Source organism: Sceloporus undulatus, chromosome 2, assembly GCF_019175285.1.
Source record: "Sceloporus undulatus isolate JIND9_A2432 ecotype Alabama chromosome 2, SceUnd_v1.1, whole genome shotgun sequence".
Classification (NCBI taxonomy): Eukaryota; Metazoa; Chordata; class Lepidosauria; order Squamata; family Phrynosomatidae; genus Sceloporus; species Sceloporus undulatus.
Window position 1 is genome coordinate 104,109,049 of NC_056523.1, and position 26,883 is coordinate 104,135,931.

A 26,883-nucleotide genomic window follows, 5' to 3' on the forward strand; every position below is an offset into this window, starting at 1 on the left:
GGCTTTGGTGTGACTTCTGGCTCTTAGGACGCATGACCATTGAAACACCCATCCCTCCACTGTGACTCGAAGCAGCTTATTTTGGCTGTCTGTAACAGCCTTTGATAGTTATTGGGTTTGAGTAAATAGAATAAATAGAATAGAATAAAATAAGAATAAAAAAAGGGAGTACAAAATTGACTGTCAAATTTATTAAAGGGAGACATAGTTGGAAGGGGGTTTATTGTGTATGTTTGAGTGTTTGCCTTGGAAATTTTACTAACTTGGTCAGTCATGTGAAAAATATGTCAGCAAGCAAGAAGAGTGGACATCCTGCCCATTGTTGCAACCTCAGAGAAAGACATCGGCTGATGCAATTATCAAACCCAACGAACACAGCGAATTGATGATGCTGGAGTGAGATAAGGAAAATGAAAGAGGAATTAAAAGAGGGATAATGCAAAATTGAGGGGACAGGAATTAAAATTGGAATAAAGGACTGAGATCCAGAAGAAATGGGAGAAATAAAGGTTCACTGGAGAAAAATGACAAAGTTTGGAAAAGATTAATAAAAAAGTTCAAGATTGGAAAGTAACGTGAATTTATTGGGAAAATAATGCTATCCAATCAGAAACAAGATTACTAAATTAGAAGAAGACAGAAGATTGATAAACAAACAATAATAAGTCTGGAGACCAAATTAGAAGAAAACTGTATTAAATTGAGGGGGCGGGCCTGAAGGAGAATGAAAATTATAATAAATTCCTATTCCAATTTTAGCAGACTTTGTGGAGGAACCACCAGAACAATTCCCATGGAAATCGTACTTTAAATCGATTAATTCAAAAATCGCAAAACAAAGGAGCTTGTGCCAAGGGATATGTGATTTATTTATTGTGTCCGGAAACAAACTAGAGATCTTATTATACAACAAAGCTTCAAAAAGGAATTATTGTGGAAGGACGAACCGTACAAATTTTTAAAGAAAGACATCCCTACGGCCGTGTTAAAATCGAGAAAGGATTAACAATTTTTGTCAGACCAATTGAAAATTTATGGAATTCCGTTTAGGTGGGATGAGGCAGAAGGACTACATTAACATGGAAACAAAAAGATTTAGAATTGATTCGTGGAGAAAGCAGCCGATTTTTGGAAAAAAGAAAAGATAAAGGAGATGGAAAATAAAGAGATCAAGGACAGCAGGAGAGCGGTTGGTTGGGTGGGAAAAAGTGAGAACGCGAGGAATGAACGCAAAAAGACAGAAAGAGAATCAAAGAAAAAGGAGGAGGAGATAAGAACTGGGATCAGAGACAATATAGACGGAGAATAAGAAAGTGGGTAAAGTGGTCTAACTTTATTTTTTGTTTGTGATTGTCTATCTGTTCTGTATTGGGGTATTAGTTAGTTAAAAATCCTTTGAATTGCTTCCTTATATAACCAAGTAACGTACTTAATAAATAAAGATTGATATACAAGTAGTTAGTATGAAGATACTAAGTTGGAATGTGAACGGGTTGAACTCACCTCATAAGAGAAGGGCTGTGTATCTTTTTTAGGAAAACAGAAATGTGAAATAGTATGTTTTACAAGAAAACACATATTAAACAAGGTGAAGAAAAATATATGAGAACAAGAATTATGGTAACAAATTCTGTTCATCAAATAAGAAAAGGAAAAGGGAGTAGTAATTTATGTTAAATGGAATTTGGGGCTAAGGGAAATATATAATGATAACAAAGGATACATTTTTGGGGTGGAGGTGAATTTACAGGGAAATAAATTACTACTGGGTATTTTACACCACAAGAGAAAAAGCAAAGTTTTTTGAGGTATACAAGACGTTTATTAGAAAATAAATATGAATGTATGTAATTTTAGGTGACTATAATGGAGTAATTGATCCGGATTGGGATAGGAAATCTAATAAGATTTTGAAAGAATAAACAGGGAAAATTACCAAAATCATTTTTTAATTTGGTGGGAAACTTGGCTTGGTAGATGCGTGGAGATATCTGTACAACAAATGCTAGGGAATATACCCACTTTTCGCCAGAACATAATTCATTAGCTAGAATTGATTAATTTTAATTACCAAGACATTAGCAAAGTTTGTAAAAGAAATGGAAATTATGCCGAGAATGATATCTGATCATAACCACCCAAATACTGATATTGAAGATATAACAAAGAGGAAGGTAGGATATAATTGGAGATTAAATATAACATATTGAGAAATGAGCAAATAAGAAAGGTGATAAAGGAAACGATAGTGAATTACTTTAGGAAAATTTAGATAAAGGTACAAACTTGGATTAGTATGGGATGCGGACAAAAGCGTGTAATTAGGGGAAGTTGATTCAACAGAGTAACAATTTTAAAGAAGGAAAGAACAAGAGAATGGAGCATTTAAATAGAATCTTAGAGAAAAGAAAAATCATTACTGAATAGGAATTCTAAGGATCAAAAATTCTAAATGAATACAAAATCTTGAAAAATCAAATGTTGATGGAAATAACAGACGAGATAGGATATGAGATGAAAAAGGCTAATCAATATTACTTTGAAAATGCAAATAAACCAGGGAAATGGTTAGCGATAAGATTGAAGAAAAGGGACATGAGAAAGTAATAACAAAAATTAGGAAAACAGAAAGGATTTGCTAATTAAACAAGAAGAAAAATAATGGAACATTTCAGAGAATTTTATTGAAACCTATATGAAAAAAAACAAATCCACCAAACTTAATTTGAAAGATTTTTGAAGGAAAAGAATTTTTAAATGAATGATGAAATACAAAAAGCAAGCTTGGAGCAGAAGAAATATCACAAGAAGAGGGGATGGAAAAAAGCAATTGAAACAAATAAGAATGGTAAGGCACCAGGCCCCGATGGGTTCCCGATAGAATTTTATAAAATATTTAAAGATGATGAAAAAAACCTATGAGTTAGTGATGAATGAGCCTTAACAGGGAATTACCGGAAAACATGGAAGGAGTCAGAAATAATATTATTACCGAAAGAAGGAAAGGATGTATTAGAACGGCAAATTATAGACCGATTTCGTTATAAATCTGGATTATAAAAATATTTGCTACAATTATGGCACAAAGACTTAGAATTGTTTAAAAAATTAATAGATGAAGATCAGTTGTGGATTCTTACCAAAAAGATACATGAAAATAACATAAGGTATATTGACTTATTAGAGTATTACGAAAGACATTGTGATAAAAAATTAGGATTGGTATTTGTGGACATGGAAAAGGCGTTTGATTCGGTGGATTGGGCAGCCCTGATAGAAATTATAGATAATATTAATGTGGGACCAAAAATTATAGAAATTGGATTTCAAAAAATATATACAGTCAAAAAGCAAAAAATTAGGATATATGGGGATCTATCAGAACCAGTTACTATTGAAAGAGGTACAAGACAAGGGTGTTGTCCTTTGTCTCCCCTTCTTTTCTTATTAATAATGGAGATTTTAATAATTAGAATTAAGAATTCGAAGAGATTCAGGGTGTGAAAATGAAACAATTTCATTATAAAATTCGTCATTTGCTGATGACATCGTGATAAATTTGGAAGATCCACTAAATTATAGAAGAATTAATGGAAACAATTGAAGAATTGTGGAGATTTAGGCGGGTGTAAAATAATAAACATAAATCGGCAATTGTAACAAAGATTGAAGTTGGAAGAAGAGAGACAAGATTACAAGAAAAGGCAAGGATAGATAAATAAAAGGTAAAATCTTGGGAATCTGGATATCAAGAAAAAAAATGAACTATTTGAATAATTATGTAAAATTATGGACCGAAATAAAAAAAGATTTCATGAAATGGGTGGGGAGAATTACATTATCCTTATAGGTAGGGTAGCAGCAATAAAAATGAGCGTATTGCCAAAGATACTCTTTTTATTCCAAATGATCTATTATACAATCAAAGAAACCGTTCAAAAATTGGGTATAAAAGATATTGTGAAATTCATTTGGCAAGGGAAGGAGACCAAGGATAAAGTTAAAATTGTTACCGGACGCCCAGGAAAAAGAGGGGACTGGCTGTTCCAAACTTACAACTACATTGGTACCTCGGGATACGAAAACCCAGGTTAGAAATTTCCGGGATACGAAAAAAATCCCATAGGAAATAATTGTTCCGGGTTACGAAAGTTTTTGTTCGGGTTACGAAAAATTTTTGGTGCTTTTCGGCGCATTTCACACGAAATCGCGGCTTTTCCATAGCGCTATGGCATTTCGGCTTACGAAGGCTTTTCGGGTTACGAAAGCGGCCGCGGAACGAATAATTAATTTCGTAACCCGAGAGCACTGTATATGCAGGATGTAGTTTAGTTGGTTAAAAGAATGGGTAAACTTGGAGATAGAAGATGTTAGAATTGGAGGGTGAGGGTCTTCGGATTTCACGCATACTTGGCATATGATAAGGAAAAAGGTCAACCAAATAATAAATACCATTGTTTAGAAAAAAATCTATTGAGGGTGTGGAAATAAATATAAGAATAGAATTTTCATAAAATTCCTATGTGGCTCTCACCACATGAGGGGCTATTTACAGGAAAGAAATGATTCGACGGGAAAGTGGTTAAATATGATGAATTGCTAAAGAAAGATAAGGTTAAGTTAATAATAAAATCACAGGAAGAATTAGAGCAAATAGGTTTCGATATGGGATGGTATGCTTATAGAAGAATTTACGAGAGGACCTTAAAGGATTTAAGGTGTACGGAGAGGTAGAGGAAAAAAACAGAATTAGAGAGATTATTAACGAAGGACCAAGATTAAACTAATTGGAAAATTATATAAAGTTGTTAGAGTGGGAAATGGAAGGTGAAGTGGTAAAGGTACTATGATCAAATGGGCTAACTTTATTGGACATAACATACAACTAGACCAATGGGAGCTGTGTGGACAAAAGTTTGAAGTATAGTGCAGCACAAAATATTTAAAGAAAATTGGTTTCTAAATGTTCTACCGATGGTATTATACTCCAGAAGATTAGCCAAAATCTATAAAAAATAGAAGTAACAAATGTTGGAAATGTGGCGAACAGAAGGTACATTTATACACTGCTGGTGGAACTGCAAAGCTATAAAAATATTGGAAGCAAATCAGAGACTTAATGGAAGAAATATTACAAATAAAGTTAGATTTAAACCTGAAGCTTCCTATTAGGAATATTTGACTCAAAAATGAAAGGAAATGTGGGAAACAACTACTCTATATGACAACAATAGCGAGAACTTTAATTGACAGAACTGGAAAACAAAAACTATTCCAGAGGTAGATCAATGGTTCAAAGCTTATGGAAAATATAGCATTGGATAAAATGACCAACTAGGGAATATAACAAAAAAGATTATGATGAATGGACACTGGTATTTGAGTATATGAGGAAGCATATGGTGAATGTTTGTAGATACAAGTGGTTAATAGATGAGAGAAACAATGTCGGGCTGATTTGTGTATAAAGAGAATGTGATTGTATGTATGCTGAAGAAGCATAGCCTTCGTGATGGAGGAATTGATATAAGTACAATAATAAGGTGTGTATGTTATAGTTTAAGTAACAGAATAAGGATGCACAGAGAAACATATATCCAAGGGGAAGGAAGTCAAAGGAATGATGTAGGTAAGGTAAGAGTAAGTGTGGTTAAGGGGGGTGGGGGTGGGTGGTGTTAATATATGGGGAGAGTGAATGTATGTTAAGGGGGGGGATGGGTATGTTTGGTGTTTTATGTGTGTGGGGTGTAGTATTGGTGTATTGTTTATTGCTATCATAAAATTTAAAAATAAAAAAAAATAGTATTTGTATCTTTAAGGTAACCAAATATTGCAGTTATTAATGCACTATGGAAATGGAAAAAATTGTCTTATTCCATTCACTTCCAGACGGCAAAATGTAACTCTAATTCTTCAGCTCAGATATTTTTCCTAATCTCAACTTCACTCTGCCTTTTTCATATGGAACAGTAGCCAATTCACTTTGATTCAAGATTGAATTTTAATATATGGTCAGCCTTTCTTATACACGGATTTTTTATACACGGATTCAAACATCCACGGTTTGAAAATGTTAAAAAAAAAGTATAAATTTCATATATCAAACCTTGATTTTCCATTTTTATAAGGGACACCATTTTGCTATGTCATTATATTTAATGGGACTTGATCATCCACAGATTTTGTTATACATGGGTGATCCTGGAACCAAACCCCAGCGTATAACAAGGGTCCACTGTATGAGCTATTGAGTTTTAAGACAGGAGACTTACATGTTAGTGTTTAGTACAGTTTTTCTTTAAACTAATATTTTTTTAATAACCGAAAAATAAAAATATTTTTTAATTTTTTGTGATTTCTGCTGGAAAGAGCTGTAACTGAGTGGTAGAACACATACACTGCATGGAAGACATCCCAGGTTTAATTATTTCCAGGGGCCAGTTTACACTACACAGTTACAGCAACATGATTCCACTTTATGTGTTCTGGCTGCATCCTGTGGAATTCTGGTTTGTAGTTTGGTCAGAGGCACCAGAGAAGCTCCTTGGCTGAGGAGTCCAAAGGCCCATCCGTAAACTGCAAATTCCAGGGTTCTGTCGGATATTGCCTTGGCAGTTAAAGTTGAATCATAGCACTATAACTGTGAAGTGTGAAAGGGCCCCAGGTTTTCCTGTGAAATAACCGCTCATCTAAAACCCCGGAGAGCCATCACATGCTGAATTATCACTGGTTCTTTATGTTTTGTCTTGGTTTGATTAACGGTAGCTAGGACTTTCTGCTCGAGGTCGTTTGTATCAGAACATGGAAAAGTTACTTTTTTAGATTTCAGCTCCTAGAAAGGTCTGATTTGTACAATGTAGAAGACAGCATTTCCCAGCTAAATTAACAGAGGATCTTAGCATACAGTCAGCTCTCCATGTCCATGGATCTTTTATCCATGGATTCAAGCATCCAAAGCTTGAAAATATTCTAAAACGATACAAATTCAAAGTAGCAAATCTTGATTTTGCTATTTTATATAAAGGTAGTGACCTTTATATAAAATGGCAAAATCAAGATTTGCTATTTGGAATTTGTATCTTTTTCACTATGCCGTTGTATTTAATGGGACTTGAACATCCATGGATTTTGGTATCCACGCAGGGTCCTGGAGCCAAACCCCAGTGGATGCTAGGGATCAACTGTATTTGTGGTATAGGACAAGGGGTGTGTGTCTCTGTATGTGTTTGTTTGTATGTATGGGTGGAGAAAAAGAGGGAGAGGGAAAATGAGAGAGACTATGAAAATCTGAAAAGCAAATTGCTCTTATTTCCTCTAGAAAGCATGTTCAAATTATGTTCCAATGGTTATACTGAGCAGGAATATCTTCAATTTTACCTGGAATTTATATCTAGTGTTACAAAGTGCCATATGTTAGAAGTGCTGCTTTGTTAGCAATAAATTTTATTTATTTAGTGTCCAGAATAACAGTGAGCATCGTGAAGATATTAACAAGGGCATGCTTGCAGAGCTAGTCTTATAACTACATATATAATTAATGGTTACTTTTATAAATCTAATAATGAATTCAGTCATTAAATGGTAGTATGTTGTACTGAGTTGTTCTGAACCAACTTCTAAGAGAATAAGAGAGACAGTGTCATGTAGTGGTTTGAGTGTTGAAGTATGACTCTGGAGTCCAGGGTTTGAATCCTCACTCTGCCATGGAAACTCACTGAGTGACCTTCACATGCTCTTAGCCTCAGAGGGAGGCAAAAGCAAACCTGCCTCTGGACAAATCTTGCCAAGAAAGCCTGGTTCACCTTAGGGTTGCCATTAGAAATGACTTGAAGGTACACAGCAGCAGCAGCAGCAACAACAACAACCAACAACTTGCAATAGTAATAAAGTGTAGGAGTAAGCCTTATAGGTGACTCTGTTTCATAAGAGAAATGCAGAAATGCCATGAACAACTTGTGTAGTACACTGTTTCCCTGAAATTAAGACATACCCATAAAATAAGCCATAGCAGGATTTCTAAGCATTTGCGCAATATAAGCCATACCCTGAAAATAAGACATAGTGATAGGTCTGATGCGGAACAGAAGGGGGCGGGAAGGGAGCAGAAAGATTGGGGCCAGTAGTTCTAAAGGAAATGGATTTGCAAGAAATTCAGGATGGAATTCCGGGTTTGGAGAGTTATGACAATGTTCCAGAAGAAGACAGCTGAACTATATTTGAATAAATGTAGATTGTTGTACCATACTTAATAAAAATAAGAAATCTCCTGAAAATAAGCCATATTGTGTCTTCTTGAGGAAGAATTAATATAAGACAGTGTCTTATTTTCAGGGAAACACGGCATTATTACTTGTCATTTCAGAAATACAATTGCCATTGAGCTAAAACAGGTAGCTGAACATCAAATATAAATTGGGCTGTTTATAATACCATATATACTCGACCATAAATTGACGTCAGTTTTGGGGCCAAAACTATGGATTTTGCTATGACCCGTGGATAAGTCGAGGGTAAAACTGAGGGGCATGTAGCAAAGGATCTAAAAGATGAAGTGAAGCAAAGCTTACATCCTTAGACAGCTTTAAAAAGGCTGTTAAGACGAATCTCTTCCGGCAGGCCTTCCCAGAATAGAGAACCCGGCCTCAGAAAAAACGTCTGGGAATAAGATACTGCCACTCCCATTGATGGTTTGCTGATGTGATGTTGTTGACCTTCTGGTCAGTTTTTAACTTGTTTGTTTGTTTGTTTGTTTGTTTGTTTTTAATTCTGCATTGGGTTTAATACTTTTTTAAGGAGGGGAGGGCACCAGGGATTTTATATGTGCTGTATTTTTAACTTTGTTAGCTGCCCCGATTGTTCTCAGAGGGGCGGGATACAAATAAATAAATAAATTATTATTATTATTATTATTATTATTATTATTATTATTATTATTAAAACAATGTAATACTTAGAAAATTCCAGCAGACATAACCCTTTGTGCTTATTCTTAAGGCTGGGTGGATGAGAGGATAGAGGGGATTGGTGCTTCTAGGACAGATTCTACTCTTGCTTTTCACCAGGGGATGGTTCCTTCTTATACATAGGAGTTAAGATACAGTACCTACATTGACCCATGGATAAGTCGACTCATTTTTTGGGGGGGGGGTCAATTTTTTGACCTAAATTTCTAGACTTATACATGAGTATATACAGTAATCGCAGAAAAACAGTTGGATGTAAAGGCATACATTTTGTTTTATTACAAACTTCAGCAAACTGGCAGACACAAAGAAATGTATTTTATAGGTAAGAAGGCAAGTTCTTTGTGGGCTTCTGCCAGTTGTGATTTAAGAACTTCAAGGTGTTGTAGTTGTGGAGCTGATCTTTTAGTTTTGTCTTTAAAGGCAGAATGCTCCCTTACCAAAGTTGCAACAGTTGTTCCTTGCATTTTATTCCTGTATCAGCATCATATCATCAAATATGATCTTCAGCATATGTATACTGTCTTCAAGTCACCTGTTGATTTGAATTTCCCCATGAATTTCAAAGGGGTTTCTTAGGCAAGGAATATTCAGAAGTGCTTTTACAAGTTCATTCGTTTGAAATTAAGCCTACAGCACCTGGTATTTGTTTGTGGTCTCACATCCAAGTACTAACTAGGGCTGACCTTTCTTAGTTTCTAAGGTCAGACAGGATCTTTAGGGTAGTTAGGTGTACTGTGGCCATCGGAGCTTCTCATTAATTATTGAGATTCTCCTGTGCACTTTCCACCAAGGATGTCTGAAGAGAAAGAAATTAAGTTAATATGAAGTTGTATTCTGTTAGTCTGTGGTTCAATGTTTATTATTACAAATAAACCCCTCCCTCCTCTTTTGACAGATCTGTCTTCAGCAAAGCGGAAGTTTGCAGACTCTTTGAATGATTTTAAATTTCGATGTATAGGTGATGCTGAAACAGATGATGAAATATGTATAGGTAAGTATATGTAAGCAAGTAAAATGTGGGCTAGACAGTGTGACTGTTAGGTGGATTTGTTATTGCTTGATTGACCAAACCCAAAGGCTGCTCAATAAATGGCTCATCCTCATCCTGGAGAGAAGTGACTAGAAGGGTGCCACAGGTTTTTGTCCCAGGCCCAGTGCTATTCAACATCTTTACCAATGACTTGGATGATGGCATAGAGGACACACTTATGAAATTTTCAGATGACACTAAATTAGGAGGGGTAGCTACTATCCCAGAGGATCAAATCAGAATTCAAAATGACCTTAACATGCTGGGTCAAAACTAACAAAATTAATTTCAGCATGGAGAAATGTAGGATACTACATTTGGGCAGTAAAAATGAATTGCATAGATATAGGGTGGGTGACACTTTGCTTGATGGCAGTACACCTGAAGGGGATCTAGGAGTCTTAGTGGACTACAGGCTGAACATGAGTCAGCAATGTGATGTTGCAGCTATGAAAACCAATGTAATTCTAGGATGTAGCAATAGGAGTGCCGTGTCTAGATTTAGGGAAATACTGTCGACACTCTATTCTACTTTGATCAAATGTCGCCTGGAATATTGTGTCCAGTTTTGGGCACCACAGTTCAAAAAGTATGTGAACAAGCTGGAACATAGCCAAAATAGTGAAAGGTCTGGAAACCATGCCCTATGAAGAGCAGCTTTGGTAGGTGGGTATGTTTAGCCTGGAGAAGAGGTTAGTAGCCCTAGTTTTTTGTGGGTTTTTCGGGCTATGTGGCCATGTTCTAGAAGAGTTTCTTCCTGATGTTTTGCCAGTATCTGTGGCTGGCATCTTTGGATGCTGGTGAAACGTCAGGAAGAAACTCTTCTAGAACATGGCCACATAGCCTGAAAATCACACAAAAAACTATGGATGCCGGCCATGAAAGCCTTCAACTTCACCTTAATAGCCCTTTTTAAATATTTGAAGGGATTTCATATTGAAGATGGAGCAAGCTTGCTTTCTACTGTTCCTGAGAATAGGACACAGAGCAATGGATTCAAACTATAAGAAAAGAGATTCCACCTAAACATTAAGAAGAACATTCTGAGAATAAGAACTGTTCAACAGTGTAATAATGCAGCTTTGGAGAGTGATGGAGTCTTCTTGTTTGGAGGATTTTAAAGAGAGGCTGGATGGCCATCGGTCAGGAGTGCTTTGATTCTATATTCATGTGTGATCTCTTTCAACTCTATGATTCTAACTCTGTAGGCTTCAATAATGTCTGTGGCAGTTGATTCAGATTAGCTATCTCACTTGTTTATGTAGGAGGAGCTCACATTAGTACAGTATGTGAACTGTCATCTACAGTGATTCAGCAAATATGACTCTGTAAATTATTGGTCAGATTTTGTTGAAGCTTAATGGAAAGGCTTAGTTCTCCCTCAGAGATGATTTAGAACCAGATGCATTTTTATGTCATCTTCTTAGATCATTTTTTTAGACCTGTGAGTGAATTGATCTTGAAGATAAGGTTCACATTTGAAAGAGCAGGATGTAATGTCCAGTCTTTTGTGTTAGCAGTTGCATCACCATATAAGAAAATAAGACAAATGGAAATTAAGAATAGAGTAATACGTATACACTTTTATCTCAACCAGAATTAGCTGCCAATCACTAGCTCTTTCTAATACCAGAAAGCACCGTGTTGCAGAACTATTCTGGATGATTCTAGACAGGAAGGCATGGGATTATATTGTGGAAACATGGCTCACCATAAAATTAGTATGGATAATGTGTTCACATTTTATGAGAGGGTCTACATGATGCTCTTATTCATTTATGATCCTTCTCTTTTCTGCCTTTGCCCTTTTTTTTACAACCACAAGAAGTCTGAGAAGTTGAATAAGTACCGCATATACTTGACTATAAGTCAACCTCATGTATAAGTTGAGGGCACGTTTTGGGGCCAAAATTATGGATTTTGACATGACCTGTGGATATCTGGAGGCTCTTTCAGTGTTTGTATGCAAGCTTGGAGAGGGACTGATAAAAAGCAATCAAATCAATCAGCCAATCAATCAAGCAATCACTAAGGACTCTGTCTGCTTAGCTTAGGACAGAAAGAAATTGCATGGGGAAATCTGAAAGAACTGCTATCACATTACCATACTGACCTGTAAATAAGTCGACGTAGGATTTTGAGATCAATTTGTGGACATAAATTTTTAGACTTATAGACCGTTATATTCGGTATATAAGAAGAGCAATCTTCAGATGCCCAATTAATCATTAAAAAAATCGATCCCCCGAAACATGGAAAAGTAGCAATAAGGGCTCTGATATGGACTGAATATAGTGGGATATTTGCACAAAATAGTACAGAAAGTCAGTTGCAATTCCCCTTGTAATTCAAAGCAGCACAACTGCATTCCCATGTTTGCCCAGATCTTCTCCTGAGGGTTTCCCAACTAATTTGTTGCTCTTCTTTGGTGGGTAGGTGCATGGAGAAGGTGATCCTGCTGTTAGGAAGCATAAAGCACTCAGTGTAGCCTGTTTGATAATTCTTTCTTTTTTTCCCTCCAGCAAAATCCCTGCAAGAGTTTGCTGCTGTTCTTAGAAATCTAGAAGATGAGCGCATGCGCATGGTAAGAAATTCAGAGTTCAAGTCTTTTTATATATGGCATTCTGGGGAAGAGTGAAAAGAATGATGAGCTGGAGGGGAGAGGAGGGGAGATGGATAATCTCCAGGAAAAAAAAGAGATCTCGTCTTAGATGAAAATAACAGGATGCACATTTTTATTTTTGCATAAATTTATTTAGGATCTGTAAGTATACCATGTTTGGAAGGTGGGAGGTTGCCTTTTGCTGATTATATATGATGTGGGATAGATATATCCTGGTCATGGGAAGAAGACTGTGGGTAATTTCTCTGCTGTCTTGCCTGCTTTGAACAATGGCTGTGGTATAGCTCAACAGTTGGAATTGTCGGCTTTTGTGCCCCTAAAAGAATGGCAATATTCATTCTTAGGGAGTAAGTCTTGGCAGCATAACAGGGATAGCAAACCATGATGAACTGCCTGCTGCTGAATCCAATTGGTCTCATACTCAAGACAACAAAGATTCTATTGTGTGAACAAACATATTTATACATTTTTGCTCTGTTGGAGTAAAATTTCCCCAATAGCATGAAATGCAGATGTTGTTGCAGAGTTGGGTGAAATGTGCTGATTGTGTCTACATTTTCCACCTTCATGGATATAGTTCCAATAATACAGCAACAGACAGATGCCAGTGCCACCCACACATATATAAACACACACAAACATGCTTCTGGAGTTTGTACCCGTCTCTTCTTGTTGCTGTTTCCAAACATCTTTGAATGTAGCAGAAGCACCTGTTTGTGCATGCTCATAGCTATGAAATAGAAACCCAGTATAATTAAAGCAAAATTTCCTTCTATTATGAATGAAATAGTCTTTCCGATTTCCTTGCTTAATACTTAAAGCACCATTACAAAATCTGCCAGATGACCACTCCTTGACTGTTTGTGATCCCAGACTTCTCATCTGGGCTGACTACAGTTTAGGACAGGGTTATGGAAATTAAAGTCTTGAGGCTGAAGACAGCCCTCCTAAATTCCAAATCTGGCTTTCAGGGGTACACATAATGTCATGTTCCCTTGCCCAATGTAGCAAGGCTCTTTTTGTACAGAGTGGTTTAACATTTTAAAAGGCTGAAATGCCTCTCCTAAATCTTAATCACAGAAGTATAAGAATTTTAAGTTAAAATATTGTCCACCCTGACAACTTTGACAAAACTGAAATAGAGTGCCAGATTGAAGGTTTTCCACACTTATTCTAGGACAGAGATGAGAAAGTGCTGCACACAGGCCACATGCATTCTCCAATCCCATTTTTAAGTTTTTATAACCCTTAATTACTCCCATGGTCCCTGACACCCCCAATAATAATAATAATAATAATAATAATGGGAGATGAAAAATTTTCTGAAAATCACAGAAATAACAACACCAAAATGCAAGACTATTTGTCCTTCCTAAGTTTATAACTCTCAAAATGAAAAACAACACCAACAAAAGTGAAACAAAAACATTAGTGAGCTAAGTACCTTTATTTCCATGTTGATGCAATCTGGTAGGGGGTGGGTGGCTGGAGGAAAATTGTACAGTTTCCCACCCATGTTTTAGGTTAAGAGAACCAGCATGAGAGAATGTGATGGAAAAGCAACAACAGTGTTTACAGATGTATTACTTGAAAGTTCATTTCAGAAATATAAAAACATATGCATACGTTACTTCAGGAATAAAGATTTACTTTAACTTACATCTACTTGCTTTCACTATGTCACTGTTGTCTTACTGAAGTTCAAAAGAAGCAAAGGGCTGTCTCACAGGACACCACAGTATTGAATGGTAGCATCATGCTGTTTGCTGAAACTGTTTGGCACTATACAGTAGCTTTCTCTTGTTTTACAAGTTCCATTGTACTACTTTTGCATTATTTTAACTTGAAGTATTTGTACATCAGCATCAGTTATTTTTGTATATCTGAATACAGGCATCCTTAGTAATATGATATGTAAAAAATCTGAGTCACATAATTTCTTAGGAAGGAAGAATCTGCCATAGTCAGACAGAATTATAGTAACCCAATGAATAAGCTTAGTTTCAGAAGGAAAGAAAGTGAATTTGTTTATTTCTACACTTTCGTCAGATTGAGAATGCTGGTGAAGTTCTAATCACTCCTCTGGAGAAATTTCGCAAGGAACAAATTGGTGCTGCTAAGGTAGGTGGGAAAATGGAGAATTCTTTCTCTTCTCTCTGAGGGGAAACTTGAAGGTTGTACTCAAGAAAGGTTGGAAAATTAATGTGATTCATAGAATCGTAGAGTTGGAAGAGACCACTAGCGCCATCCAGTCCAACCCCCTGCCATGCAGGAAATCCAAATCAAAGCATCCCTGACAGATGGCCATCCAGCCTCTGTTTAAAGACCTCCAAGGAAGGAGACTCTATCACCCTCCGAAGAAGGAGTGCATTCCATTGTCGAACAGCCCTTACTGTCAGGAAGTTCCTCCTAATGTTCAGGTGGAATCTCTTTTCCTGTAGCTTGCATCCATTGTTCCGGGTCCTGTTCTCTGGAGCAGCAGAAAACAAGCTTGCTCCCTCTTCAATATGACATCCCTTCAAATATTTAAACAGGGCTATCATATCACCTCTTAACCTTCTTTTCTCCAGGCTAAACATCCCCAGCTCCCTAAGTCGTTCCTCATAGGACATGGTTTCCAGACCCTTCACCATTTTTGTCGCCCTCCTTTGGACACGCTCTAGTTTCTCAATGTCCTTTCTGAATTGTGGCGCCCAGAACTGGACACAATATTCTAGGTGGGGCCTGACCAGAGCAGAATACAGTGGCACTATTACTTCTCTTGATCTAGACACTATACTTCTATTGATGCAGCCTAAAACAGCATTGGCCTTTTTAGCTGCTGCATCACACTGTTGACTCATGTTCAACTTGTGGTCTACTTGGACTCCTAGATCCCTTTCACACGTAGTTTCATTCAGCCAGGTGTCACCCATCCTATATCTGTGCATTTTATTTTTCTGCCCTAAGTGCAATACCTTACATTTCTCCGTGTTGAATTTCATTTTGTTAGCTTTAGCCCAGCTTTCTAGTCTATTCAGGTCATTTTGAATCTTGATCCTGTCCTCTGGGGTATTAGCTATTCCCCCTAATTTGGTGTCATCTGCAAATTTGATAAGTATGCTCCCAATTCTGTCATCCAGGTCATTGATAAAGATGTTGAATAGCACTGGGCCCAGGACAGAGCCCTGTGGGACCCCACTGGTCACTTCTCTCCAGGATGAAAAGGAGCCATTGTTGAGCACCCTTTGGGTTCGGCCGGTCAACCAATTACAGATCCATGTAACAGTTCCTTTGTCTAGCCCACATTTTACAAGCTTGTTTGCAAGAATGTCATGGGAAACCTTGTCAAAGGCCTTAGTGAAATCAAGATATACTATATCCACAGCATTCCCTTCATCTAACAAGCTGGTAATTTTATCAAAGAAAGAGATTAGGTTTGTCTGGCATGACTTGTTTCTCTGAAACCCATGTTGACTTTTTGTGATTATGGCATTGCCTTCTAGATGTTCACAGACTCTCTGTTTAATGATCTGCTCCAGAATCTTTCCTAGTACTGATGTCAGACTAACCGGACGATAATTGTTGGGATCCTCTTTTTCCCCCTTTTTGAAGATGGGGACAACGTTTGCCCTCCGCCAGTCTGCTGGGATTTCTCCTGTTCTCCAGGAGTTCTCAAATATTATTGCCAATGGCTCTGATATTACATTTGCCAGTTCTTAATACCCTTGGATGTAGTTCATCTGGTCCTGGAGACTTATATTCATTTAGATTAACAAGGTATTCCTCTAATATTTCTTTACTTATTCTGTACTGAAATGCCCCTATCCTGTCCTCTGCTCCATTATCCTCAGGTTGAGCACCCTTTGCCTTTTCTGAGAAGACTGAGGCAAAGAAGGTGTTGAGTAATTCTGCCTTTTCTCTGTCTTCTGTTAGCATTTTGCCATCTTCTCCACGCAGTGGCCCTACTGTTTCCTTCTTCTTCCTTTTGCTGCGGACATATCCAAAAAAGCCCTTTTTATTGTTCTTAACCTCTCTAGCAAGCCTGAGTTCATTCTGCGCTTTAGCTTTTCTGACTTTACCCCTACACATGCCTGCTATTTCTTTGAATTCCTTTTTGGTGATTTCCCCCTTTTTCCATTTCTTATACATGTTCCGTTTCAAACTTAGCTCGGTTGAAAGTTCCTTAGTCATCCATCCTGGTTTCTTGAGACACCTCCCGTTTTTCTTTCTCAATGGAACTGTTTGAAATTGTGTCTTCAGTATCTCTCTTTTGAGAAACTCCCATCCGTCCTGAACTCCTTTATCTTTTAGTATTTCTGACCATGGAATCGCCCTCAATACTTCTCTAAGTTTACTGAAATCTGCTCTCCTAAAGTCTAGGATGCGTGTCTGACTATGCCTGGCTTCTCCTTTCCACTGTATTACAAACTCCAGGAGAACATGGTCACTTCCACCTAATGATCCCACCAGTTGCACCCCATTAACCAAGTCATCCTTGTTGGTTAGGATCAGATCTAAAATAGCTGACCCCCTTGTTGCCTCTTCCACCTTTTGGACCACAGTGAAGCACACTACTTCCTGTCATGTCCAACATGAGCTTTACTAGCAGACCTTTTCTCTCCCTGTCATTCATTTTATATAGATTGAGTCTCCATTATCCAGAATTTGAAATATGGTAAAAACCAAAATGTTTTTCATGGGTGGCTGAGATAGTGATACCTTTGCTTTTTGATGGTTCAAGGTACATAAACTTTGCTTTATCTACAAAATTATTTAAACATTAGTGTATAAAATTTAAGTTCAGGCTATGTGAATAAGGTATATATGAAACACAAGTAATAATAATAATAATAATAATAATAATAATAATTTATAGCTCGCCCAATCACAAAGAATCCGGGTGGGTTACAGCAATAAAAATACATACATATAAAATACATAAAAATGAAAATAAAAATACACTCTTCTTCTTGAGGCCTGATGGAGATGGGCCAGCTTTTTCACTCCCTCCCAGACCAGAAGATGACAGTTGCCATGGAGGGAGGGCTCTTCTTCTTGAGGCTAGTCCTGATGGAGATGGGGCAACCTTTTCACTCCCTCCCAGGCCGGATGATGAATTTGTTTATAGACTTAGGTCCCATCTCCAAGACATCTCATTAACTATGTATATGCAAATGCAAGTATTCCAAAAGAATAATAAAAACATCTAAAATCCAACGCACATCTTGTCTAAAGCATTTTGAATAAGAGAGACTTAATGTGTACATCATTAATAGGAGCTGTTGTTGTAGTTGTTAGCTTGCTAGAAATTGTCTTGAGGGCTTATCACATGTCTTCTGGTTATGATTATGATGCAGGTTGAGTATTCCTTATCCAAAATGCTTGAAACCAGAACTGTTTTGAATTTTGGATCTCTTTTCAGTTCTGGAATATTTACATATACATAATGAGATATCTTAGAGATGGGAACCAACTATGAATATGAAATTCTTTTTTTTTTTGGTATATACCTTATACACATAACTTGAAGGTAATTTTGTATACAATATTTTTAATATTTTTGTGCATGAAACAAAGTCTGTGTACACCGAACCATCAGAAAACAAAGGTGTCATTATCTCAGCCAGCCTTGTGGACAATTTTAGATACTGGAGTATTTTAGATTTTGGAATTCTCATTAAGGAAGACTCAACTTGTACATTGAAGAACATGTTTAGCACATCTTCATAAAGGCCAATGTGATTCTAGGCTGCAGTAATAGAAGTATAGTGTCTGTTGTTGTTGTTGTTGTTGTTGTTGTTGTTGTTATTCTGCTCTTGTTCCCAGAACTGGGGCCTAGAGTGGCTCACATCATTAAAAGAACAATACAATTAAAACATAGAAAAGTGATACATTAAAACAGAATTAAATTGTCACAATATTAAGTAGAATGCTTATTAAAAGAATAAAAATACAGTTTAAAAGTTAAAATTGTTTAGAACACTTAAAACAATACAATACTCCAAGCCAGTCCTTTAAAAATATCCTGCTTTAAAAGCCTGCCTGCATAAGAAAGTTTTAACATGCTGGTAGAAGGACAACAAGGAAGGGACCATTCTGATGTTCCTAGGAAGGGAGTTCCACAGTCCAGGGGCAGCCAAAGAAAAGGCCCTCTTTTGTGTCTACACCAACCATGCTTGGGCCTCTCCACAGGAACTCAGAGCCCAGATCAGCTCATAGAGGGAGATCTGGTCTGCAAAATAGCCTGGACCTGAGCCATATGGGGTTTGTGTCTAGATCGATGGAAGTAATAGTGCCACTCTGTTCTGTTTTGGTCAGGCCTCACCTGGAATATTGTGTCCAGTTCTGGGCACCACAGTTCAAAAAGGATGTTGTGAAGCTAGACTGTGTCCAAAGGAGGGCACCCAAAATGGTGAAGGGTCTGGAAACCTTGCCTTATGAGGAGATACTTAGGGAGCTGGGTATGTTTAGCCTGGAGAAGAGAAGGTTAAGAGGTGATATGATAGCCCTGTTTAAATATTTGAAGGGGTGTCATATTGAGGATGGAGCAAGCTTGTTTTCTGCTGCTCTAGAGACTAGTACCCAGAACAGTGGATGCAAGCTACAGGAAAAGAGATTCCACCACAACATTAGGAGGAATTTCCTGACAATAAGACCTGTTTTAACAGTGGAACACACTCCCTCGGAGAGTGGTGGAGTCTCCTTCTTTGGAGGTCTTTAAACAGAGGCTGGATGGCCATCTTTTAGGGGTGCTCTGATTGTGAATTCCCGCATGGTAGGACGTTGGACTGGATGGCCCTTGTGGTCTCTTCCAGCTCTGTGATCCTATGATTCTATCTACTGGTTTCACCTGTAACATAGAGTTTCAGCTTTGCTGTGAAGGAGCTGATAGTGTTGATGGTTCTTTGTAGAAGAGCCCTAGTATTCTCATTTCTTTCAGATTAATTGAATGCTTATTCTCACTCTTCAGCTCTGCATGGAACATCAGTCAAATGTTTTGTTAGCTTTCAACAGCTGTTTCTAGCTTCCATACTCACTACCAAACTGTGATCAAATACATTTGTTAATTCAGTACAAATACATATCTCAGTTATGATGTTCAACTTAGAAATGCTTTGCTAAATATGACAACCTCCTCAGGAGCTTGCAGCCAAACCATTATTTTTACAAGAAGTGCATCCAGAGGAAAGCAGGATTCAATCATACTCCTGAAAAAGTGCACCCCCATGATGTTTTGGTTTTCTGACATGAAACTATACACAGATGATGGATTTCTCCCCTATTGTCAGAAAAAGGACAGAATCCCCGAGTATGTCTACTTTGATATCTGAAAGATTCCCAATCTTCCTCATGCCAAATGAATTTCAGAGCAATGTATTGATTTCATTTACCCTCAGTGATGATATTGTACAGCCAAATTTGACAGGCTTCTTAACAGTTTTATGGCACACATTCTTTGATACTAGATTGCCTGGGTTTCCTTAAGAAAAAAACTACAACTTTGCAGCTCCAATGGTGCTGGGACTGCAACAGAGTTGCAAGGGGCTACAGGCAATATTATATATTAATTTTATTATTTTGCAACATTTATCTGTAAGACTCCTAGGGGAGTGAATGTGGGGGACTGGTAGTTATTCTCTCACACCCATAATGCCCGAGGAACATATTTGTGTCCATTAGCTATAACTGTTCTTTCTTTCGTGGAAACCTAGAAGGAGCTGGCAGCTGTTGGCTCATGGACCAGCACTGACCTATGGACTGCCAATTTGAGAACACTGTCCTATAGTTGTTTTTAGAAAAAGGCACACAAGAACTGGAAATATTGCCACAATTCATTGATTTTCCAGAGGGAAACCTGAAAATTCTTCTTTCAGGTTTGTTTTATACTGAAAACTAAACAAACTCCAGTTTTTATTCAACTGCTCTGAGGCATTGTACCTTGCGTCTTGTCCTGCTGTGTTGCTATAACAACCTGTTGTTGCTGGTAAAATATATGAGCTCTTGCCAGTTTCTTTGGGTTATATATATATATAGACTTAAACAATAAAATCTTAATTGTGGAGCTTCTTTTGTTACAGCAGCAACATACAGGAGTGACACCAAAACTGGAATGAAATTTTACAAGGCAGTTGAATTAATTTACTCCTAACAGCAAAAAACATAGCCTAAAGCTAACTTTAATAATGTGGTACGTGCCGTCAGATACTAGGCTGTCATTGAGGAAAACTCTGTTTTACTCCTGAGAGATTTGCACAGCAGTTGATTAGCAGAAGTCAGAACAAGAACAAGAACAAAGTAAATAATAAAAATCCATCTGGCTTGTTAAGCTTGATTAAATCTTATGTTATATGTTTAGATAAGTAATAACTGAAAATCTCACTACGTCCAGTGAACGACTTAGATACAGTGGAGAGGTACTTTTTAGGCATTGCCTCCTCCAGATTCTTTTTAGACAGATGGCAAATCCTGCATCTACATTACTGTGTTAACTGTTGACAGCATAATTTCTTAAGATCTTCAAATGATATAGTATAACCTTTTTCAGAATTTTGAGTATCAGTCACCATATTTGAAGGTCTTGAGTTCATTGGGATATAAATCAGTAATAGAAAATAACTTTAAAGTGGATGAGAAAGACTTTGAAATAATCAAAAATTTTATATAGTTGGCTAGTCATAAATCGAAGTGGAAGACTGTAGTCAAGAAATCAGAAGAAGACTAGAATTTGGAAGGGCAACTATGAAGGAACTAAATAAGATTGTCAAGTGTAAATATATATAATTAAAAGCCAAAATCAGGTTCATTTTTGCCATTGTTTTTCCAAATTCTATGTATCATCATGAAAGTTGGATAGTGAGGAAAGCTGACAGGAAGAAAACCAAGTCATTTAAAATGTGGTACTTGAGGAGAGCTCTATGGATAATATGGATTTCCCAAAAACACAAATAAATTGGTGTGAAAACAAATTAAGCTTGAACATTCCCTAGAAGCTAAAATGACTAAACTGAGGCAAGTGTACTTTGGACATGACTAATTACACACACACACACACATATAAAATAGTGCTTGTTTTTGTTTAAGGCAGTAGGAAAAGAAGAATACCACATTACAGGTGGATAGATTTAATTAAGGAAGCCAGAGCCCTGAGTTTGCAAGACCTGAGCAGGGCAGTTGATAACAGCATAGAATCATAGAGTCGGAAGTAACCACAAGGGCCATCCAGTCCAACCCCCTGCCATGCAGGAATTCGCAATCAAAGCATCCCTGACAGATGGCCATCCAGCCTCTTTTTAAGGACCTCCAAAGAAGGAGACTGTTTGGAGATCTTTCACTCATAGTATTGTCTTCAGTCAAAACTGATTTCACAGTAATTAACAAGTCGGTGGTGATACCAGACTCGGACCTGATAGCAGAATGGCTCAGGCCCCTTTTTTGACATTTTCCATGTGGGAGGGAATCTTTGACGAATTACTGTTCTTAACTATCTTGTATGTGGCATGTTTTGGCAGGAAGCCAAGAAAAAGTATGACAAAGAGACAGAGAAATATTGTGGTGTGTTAGAAAAGCACTTAAACCTGTCTTCCAAGAAGAAAGAATCTCAGCTTCAAGAGGTGAGTTTGGCTACTTAATGTTTTGTTGTTCTCATCACACAGTTTTATGGTAGATAAAATTAGTTTCTTTTGTACCGCAGGAGTTAGGAGGCAGTTTTAAGTGTGCTTGTTTGGTGCTACATACTACATTGTTTTGGTTTTTTTTTAAATAAATGACCCCCCCCCCCCACACACACACATTTGGATTGGAATTATGGGAAAGAAGAGGTTAAAATTAAAATAAATAAATAAGTGAAGCACTGATACTCCTGCCTGCAAACAATAATGCATATAATGAAATGCATGGTTTGTGGATTGTGTGTGTGTGTGTGTGTGTGTGTGTTAATTTTGACAACTGTTACTGTATTTCTCCCATCATTGTGTCAGTTATCATCGAGCAATCCAGAGATAGCAAGAAGGACAAGGGGACAGTGTGGTGGATGGTGCTGAATTTTACTTACTGATTTGAATGAGAATAGCCAATTATTCATCTCCATTTAAATACTATTCTGATGAAGAACACTGGAATTATACTAAAGCCTTCTCTAGCCCAGCACTCTGTTCATGAAAATCTCAGGTAGATCAGTTGTTCCTGAGAAACCCACAAGCAGAACATGAGATGGAAAGCAACCTCCTGTTTGTGTTCCCAAGCCAGTGGTCTTGAGAGGGATTTTGTGTCTGATTGTGAAGGTAATATCTAGTGATTATGGACAATAAACAGTGGAGCCTTATTCATGACTCACTGGAAATTAATGCTCAATAAAGTGGAAGGCACTAGAAAAAGAGGAAGGCCACATTTCATATGAATGGATTCAGTCAAATATGCCATGTCCTGAGTTTGCAAGACATGAGCAGAGATGTTGATGACAGCATATCTTAGAGGACTCTCATCCATAGGGTTGCCATAAGTCAAAGCTGCACATAACAACTACAACAGCAAACCTTGGCCAGAAGTCTCTATTGTTGTCTCCCTTGTATAACTTTATACATACATAGCTACGAAGCAGAAGCACTAAGGATGGGACATCAGCAAGGCTGTCCCATTGACCATTGGTCCCAGTGTGTGTCAGTCACTTTGCTGACTCCCTTGTGTAATAACGTAACAGCAGCCCTTTGCTGAATACAGAATTTATGCATTTTATTAAAGGTATAAATTGTCTAAAATGTGTTTATACGTGTTTTTCAAACATACATCTTTTTGTTGTGTGTATTTGTTTTCATATAATTTGGAAAATAAAAATGAACCTGCTACTGCTAAAAATATGGATTCCGTTGATGATGGGAAGTTTTGCATATGCTTTTGATTATAGCTTAGCAGACCATTGTAAAACTTTGTAAAAATAGTCTTGGTTAATGTCAATTTATTTTTCATCTGTATTAAAGCCATCCAAGTATGTACTGTTTGAGTATTGGTGCCACCTTGTGGACAGTGCTATATTAAACTTTATTTCTGAATCCTTTTTGGTATGTTAAGCAGAGGAGGGTTGAGTCCCCCCAACACAAAACTCATTATTTGGCATTTAGAAGGTCTGATGGTTGTCCACATAGCAACTGAACATTTGCTCCATTAATCTAGTTACTTTTTTTTAAGCAAAAGAGCCATCAGATAGCATCATCTGGTGTGTGATGTTTTGGCTAGGTATTTTCTGATTTGAATGACCTGTCATGGGAGCAGGAGGCTACATGTTCCCAGGCTTGAAAAGTCTGGGGCTTTAGCAGCTGAGCTAGGATTTCAGAAGGGAAAGCTTGCCAGTGGAATGACAGATGCGTATGGAGAGGTCTGTTGTTTTAGTCGAGTGGGTGCTGTGCTCCATTAATAACATAACAGCTGCTTCATGGGTGTGCCTTGCTCAGTCAAAGACAATTGTTCATGTGTTGAGAGCCCTGACTTATTTTTTACTAACTTGGTTATACTGTTCAAACATCTGGGAGACTGGAATTTATGTAGTTGCTACAGCACAGCCACTAATCCGATGTTACATTTTATTGGCTTTCTCTGAGAGTATCCCGCAGATTCTATACTGGATCTCTGAGAACATGGTAAACTGCTTTGGTCTATAGGAAAGGAGGTATATAAATAAAGTTTTTATTATTTATTTATTTTATGGTGTGTTTAGTATGAAATCCCATGCGGTTTAGTACTTGGGATGTTGATTAAATTGTGGAGGCTCTGATTCAGTGCCCCACACAACTGTGAAATGTACCAAGTGACCTCTGATCATCTACTTTAACTCAGCATTGTTGTGAAGACTATCACAAGCTCCTTGGAGGAAGGCTACTGCTAAAAATGTTAACTTGTGAATTTTATATAAAATACTGTATCTTACTGAAGAAAAACCAATTATTGCTAAGAACTTCTGAAAAATGAAAAAATGAAAATAACTATTTTGTTTTATATTATTAAAATAGTTATATCATGTCCTACCTCCAAGAATCAGTTTAGAACAGTTTAACACAATAGGGATAGTTTTAAAAGACTAAAAACATATCGAACAATTTAACACTTAATTTTAAACCAGCTAATACAATTTCAAATAATGTAAACCATAACACATGTACAAATTGGATAAGATCAGTAAAGGCCCCAAAGACATTAATAAAAAGCTATGTTTTGACTTGGATATCTAAGCATCTAAAAATTGGAATATTGGCATTTATCCTCTTGATGTCATGTCCTGGCAGGAATTTCTGTATCTGAATGTTACTCAGTTGGTTATGTCAAGACACCATTCAAAACAAAGATACAACTTTACATTTAACACTGCATGATTGATTTTCTCCATGAGTGACCTACTGTTTAGTCAAAAAAATAATACTAAAGTTCCACCAATGGCCCTCCAATTTAAATCTCATCCTCTCTGCTCTACATTTGGTTGTGAAAAATAAAAATATAGCTGTTGGTTTTAAAAAAGCAGATTATCAAATACTAGTCTTAGGTCTGGTAGAGACCGCCCCAAAAGGGTGGTCTGCTGGTGCCTAGTTTTCCACCGGGAGGAAAATGCAGCAGACAAACCGTGCGGTTTCCCACCGACGGAAAAAGAACCCGCAAAAAGCAGGTTCTTTTTCTGCCATGGCAGCAGCGTAACAAGTGCACCAGTGGCGCACTCGTTACGTAAGTGTGGGCGCCGTGCGGGCGCCGTGCGGCACTTACGTAATGATGGTGGCTATCTGTATAGGGCGCCACCATTTTGATGCCCTCGTCACGTGCTAGGGTTGAGGCACATGTGGGCGGAGCACCCTTGGCTAACCCCTAGCACGTGACAAGGGTGCCCCATTGGCCCGTCTGTATCGGGCCTTAGATATTCAATCACTGTCTAACTGATAGTTGATTGTACCAACACATATGCTTATTTGCAGTTCCTTTCTTTATGCTAACTTAGCCCCTTAGTTGTAATGGGGCTGTGGGACTGTATCTCAGTCTTATTCACTCACATCCAGAAAATATATGTAGCAGATGTTGGCCATGTAGGAAAATCCAACAAAATCCACAAAACAGCAGTACTATTACTGAACAACCAAAATGCACAGAATACATCATGGAAGTTATTTATTTATTTATTTGTACCCTGTCCTTCAGCCCTAAAGGCTATCAGAGCGGCTTATAATTATTATTTATAATTAGACGGTTTTAAACTTCTTCATTGGGCAAATATGTTGAAAGTCATATAGGAGAAGAAAACTGACAATGACTTGAAGCAGATGGGCCAAAAGCACTGACTTTGGGCCACGTTGGGGCATGGTGTTTAGATGACGCCCTGAATGTGGCTAGAAGCTGCACCAACACTGTATCATTTGGAAAGAACCAATCCAAGAAGAAGCAGATAGAATCTGCTCCTTCCAATGGCCTGGTACAGGACCATGTTGGTGGCCTGGATTAGGCATGTGTAGTACGCTTCAGTCCCAGCATGGAGGAAAATGATAATGAATCAAACCATCCATTGGTCTGCCAAGCTAACTTGGTTCATCTATCAAGGAATGTGTGGATAGTGCAGAAGGCTGTAGAGGGTGCTCCACGAATGTATACCACATGCATGTAGGGCAGGGATAGGCAACTGCATGGGGTAGAGGGACAGTCCCTCAAAACCTTTGTGGGCTGCACACCCCATGGTATGCCAAAGTACCTTCATTTTCATTACTGCATCATTTTCAGTTACCGTTTTGAGAAGAACTCTAATGAAAGCAGCATTATTATGTAGGTTTGGGGAGTTACGAACAGGAGGCTTGCACGTGTTTTCTGAGGCTTTCTGTGTAAGAGTGTGAAAAAAGTGATGGAAAATCACACCAATTTCTCTTTCTGATTGGGAGACTGATGGTAGGGCTGTATGATCTGCAAAAATGTAATCCTGAGACTACATGAGGCCTATAATCAATACTTTTTCCCAACCTGGATACAGGATATTTTCAGGGACTGTTGAGATTCACCAGTGCTCACCTTGAATTCCTATTGTAACCTAGAACATGCCCACCACTGCCCTGGGATTATAGGAATTGGGAGACAGCTATCTTTCAGGGAAGCTTATTAGCTGTTACCAAGTATCGTGGTGAGAAAACACTTGAAAGAATTGTCAGTTATAGATGTTTGCCAAGTTTGTGTTTGTTTGCCTTTAACTGTTAGATGTGGGAGGTGATCTTTCTTGTGTGCTTGATAAAGTAATTTAACCACTTTTTTCTGTAGTGTTCTTGAATTATGTT

At 37.6% G+C, this 26,883-nt stretch overlaps 1 protein-coding gene across 8 annotated transcripts in view; it reads left to right on the top strand.

Annotated features, from left to right (window-relative positions):
* Positions 1-26,883, top strand: part of ARHGAP26 (Rho GTPase activating protein 26) — a 402,649-nt gene that overhangs the window by 120,779 nt on the left and 254,987 nt on the right. For all 8 annotated transcript variants that reach the window (XM_042450195.1, XM_042450199.1, XM_042450198.1 and 5 more), the window contains 4 exons: positions 9,862-9,957; positions 12,519-12,580; positions 14,669-14,740; positions 22,111-22,212. In XM_042450195.1, the coding sequence (XP_042306129.1) occupies positions 9,862-9,957; positions 12,519-12,580; positions 14,669-14,740; positions 22,111-22,212 (332 nt within the window). The remainder of the gene's footprint in view (positions 1-9,861; positions 9,958-12,518; positions 12,581-14,668; positions 14,741-22,110; positions 22,213-26,883) is intronic.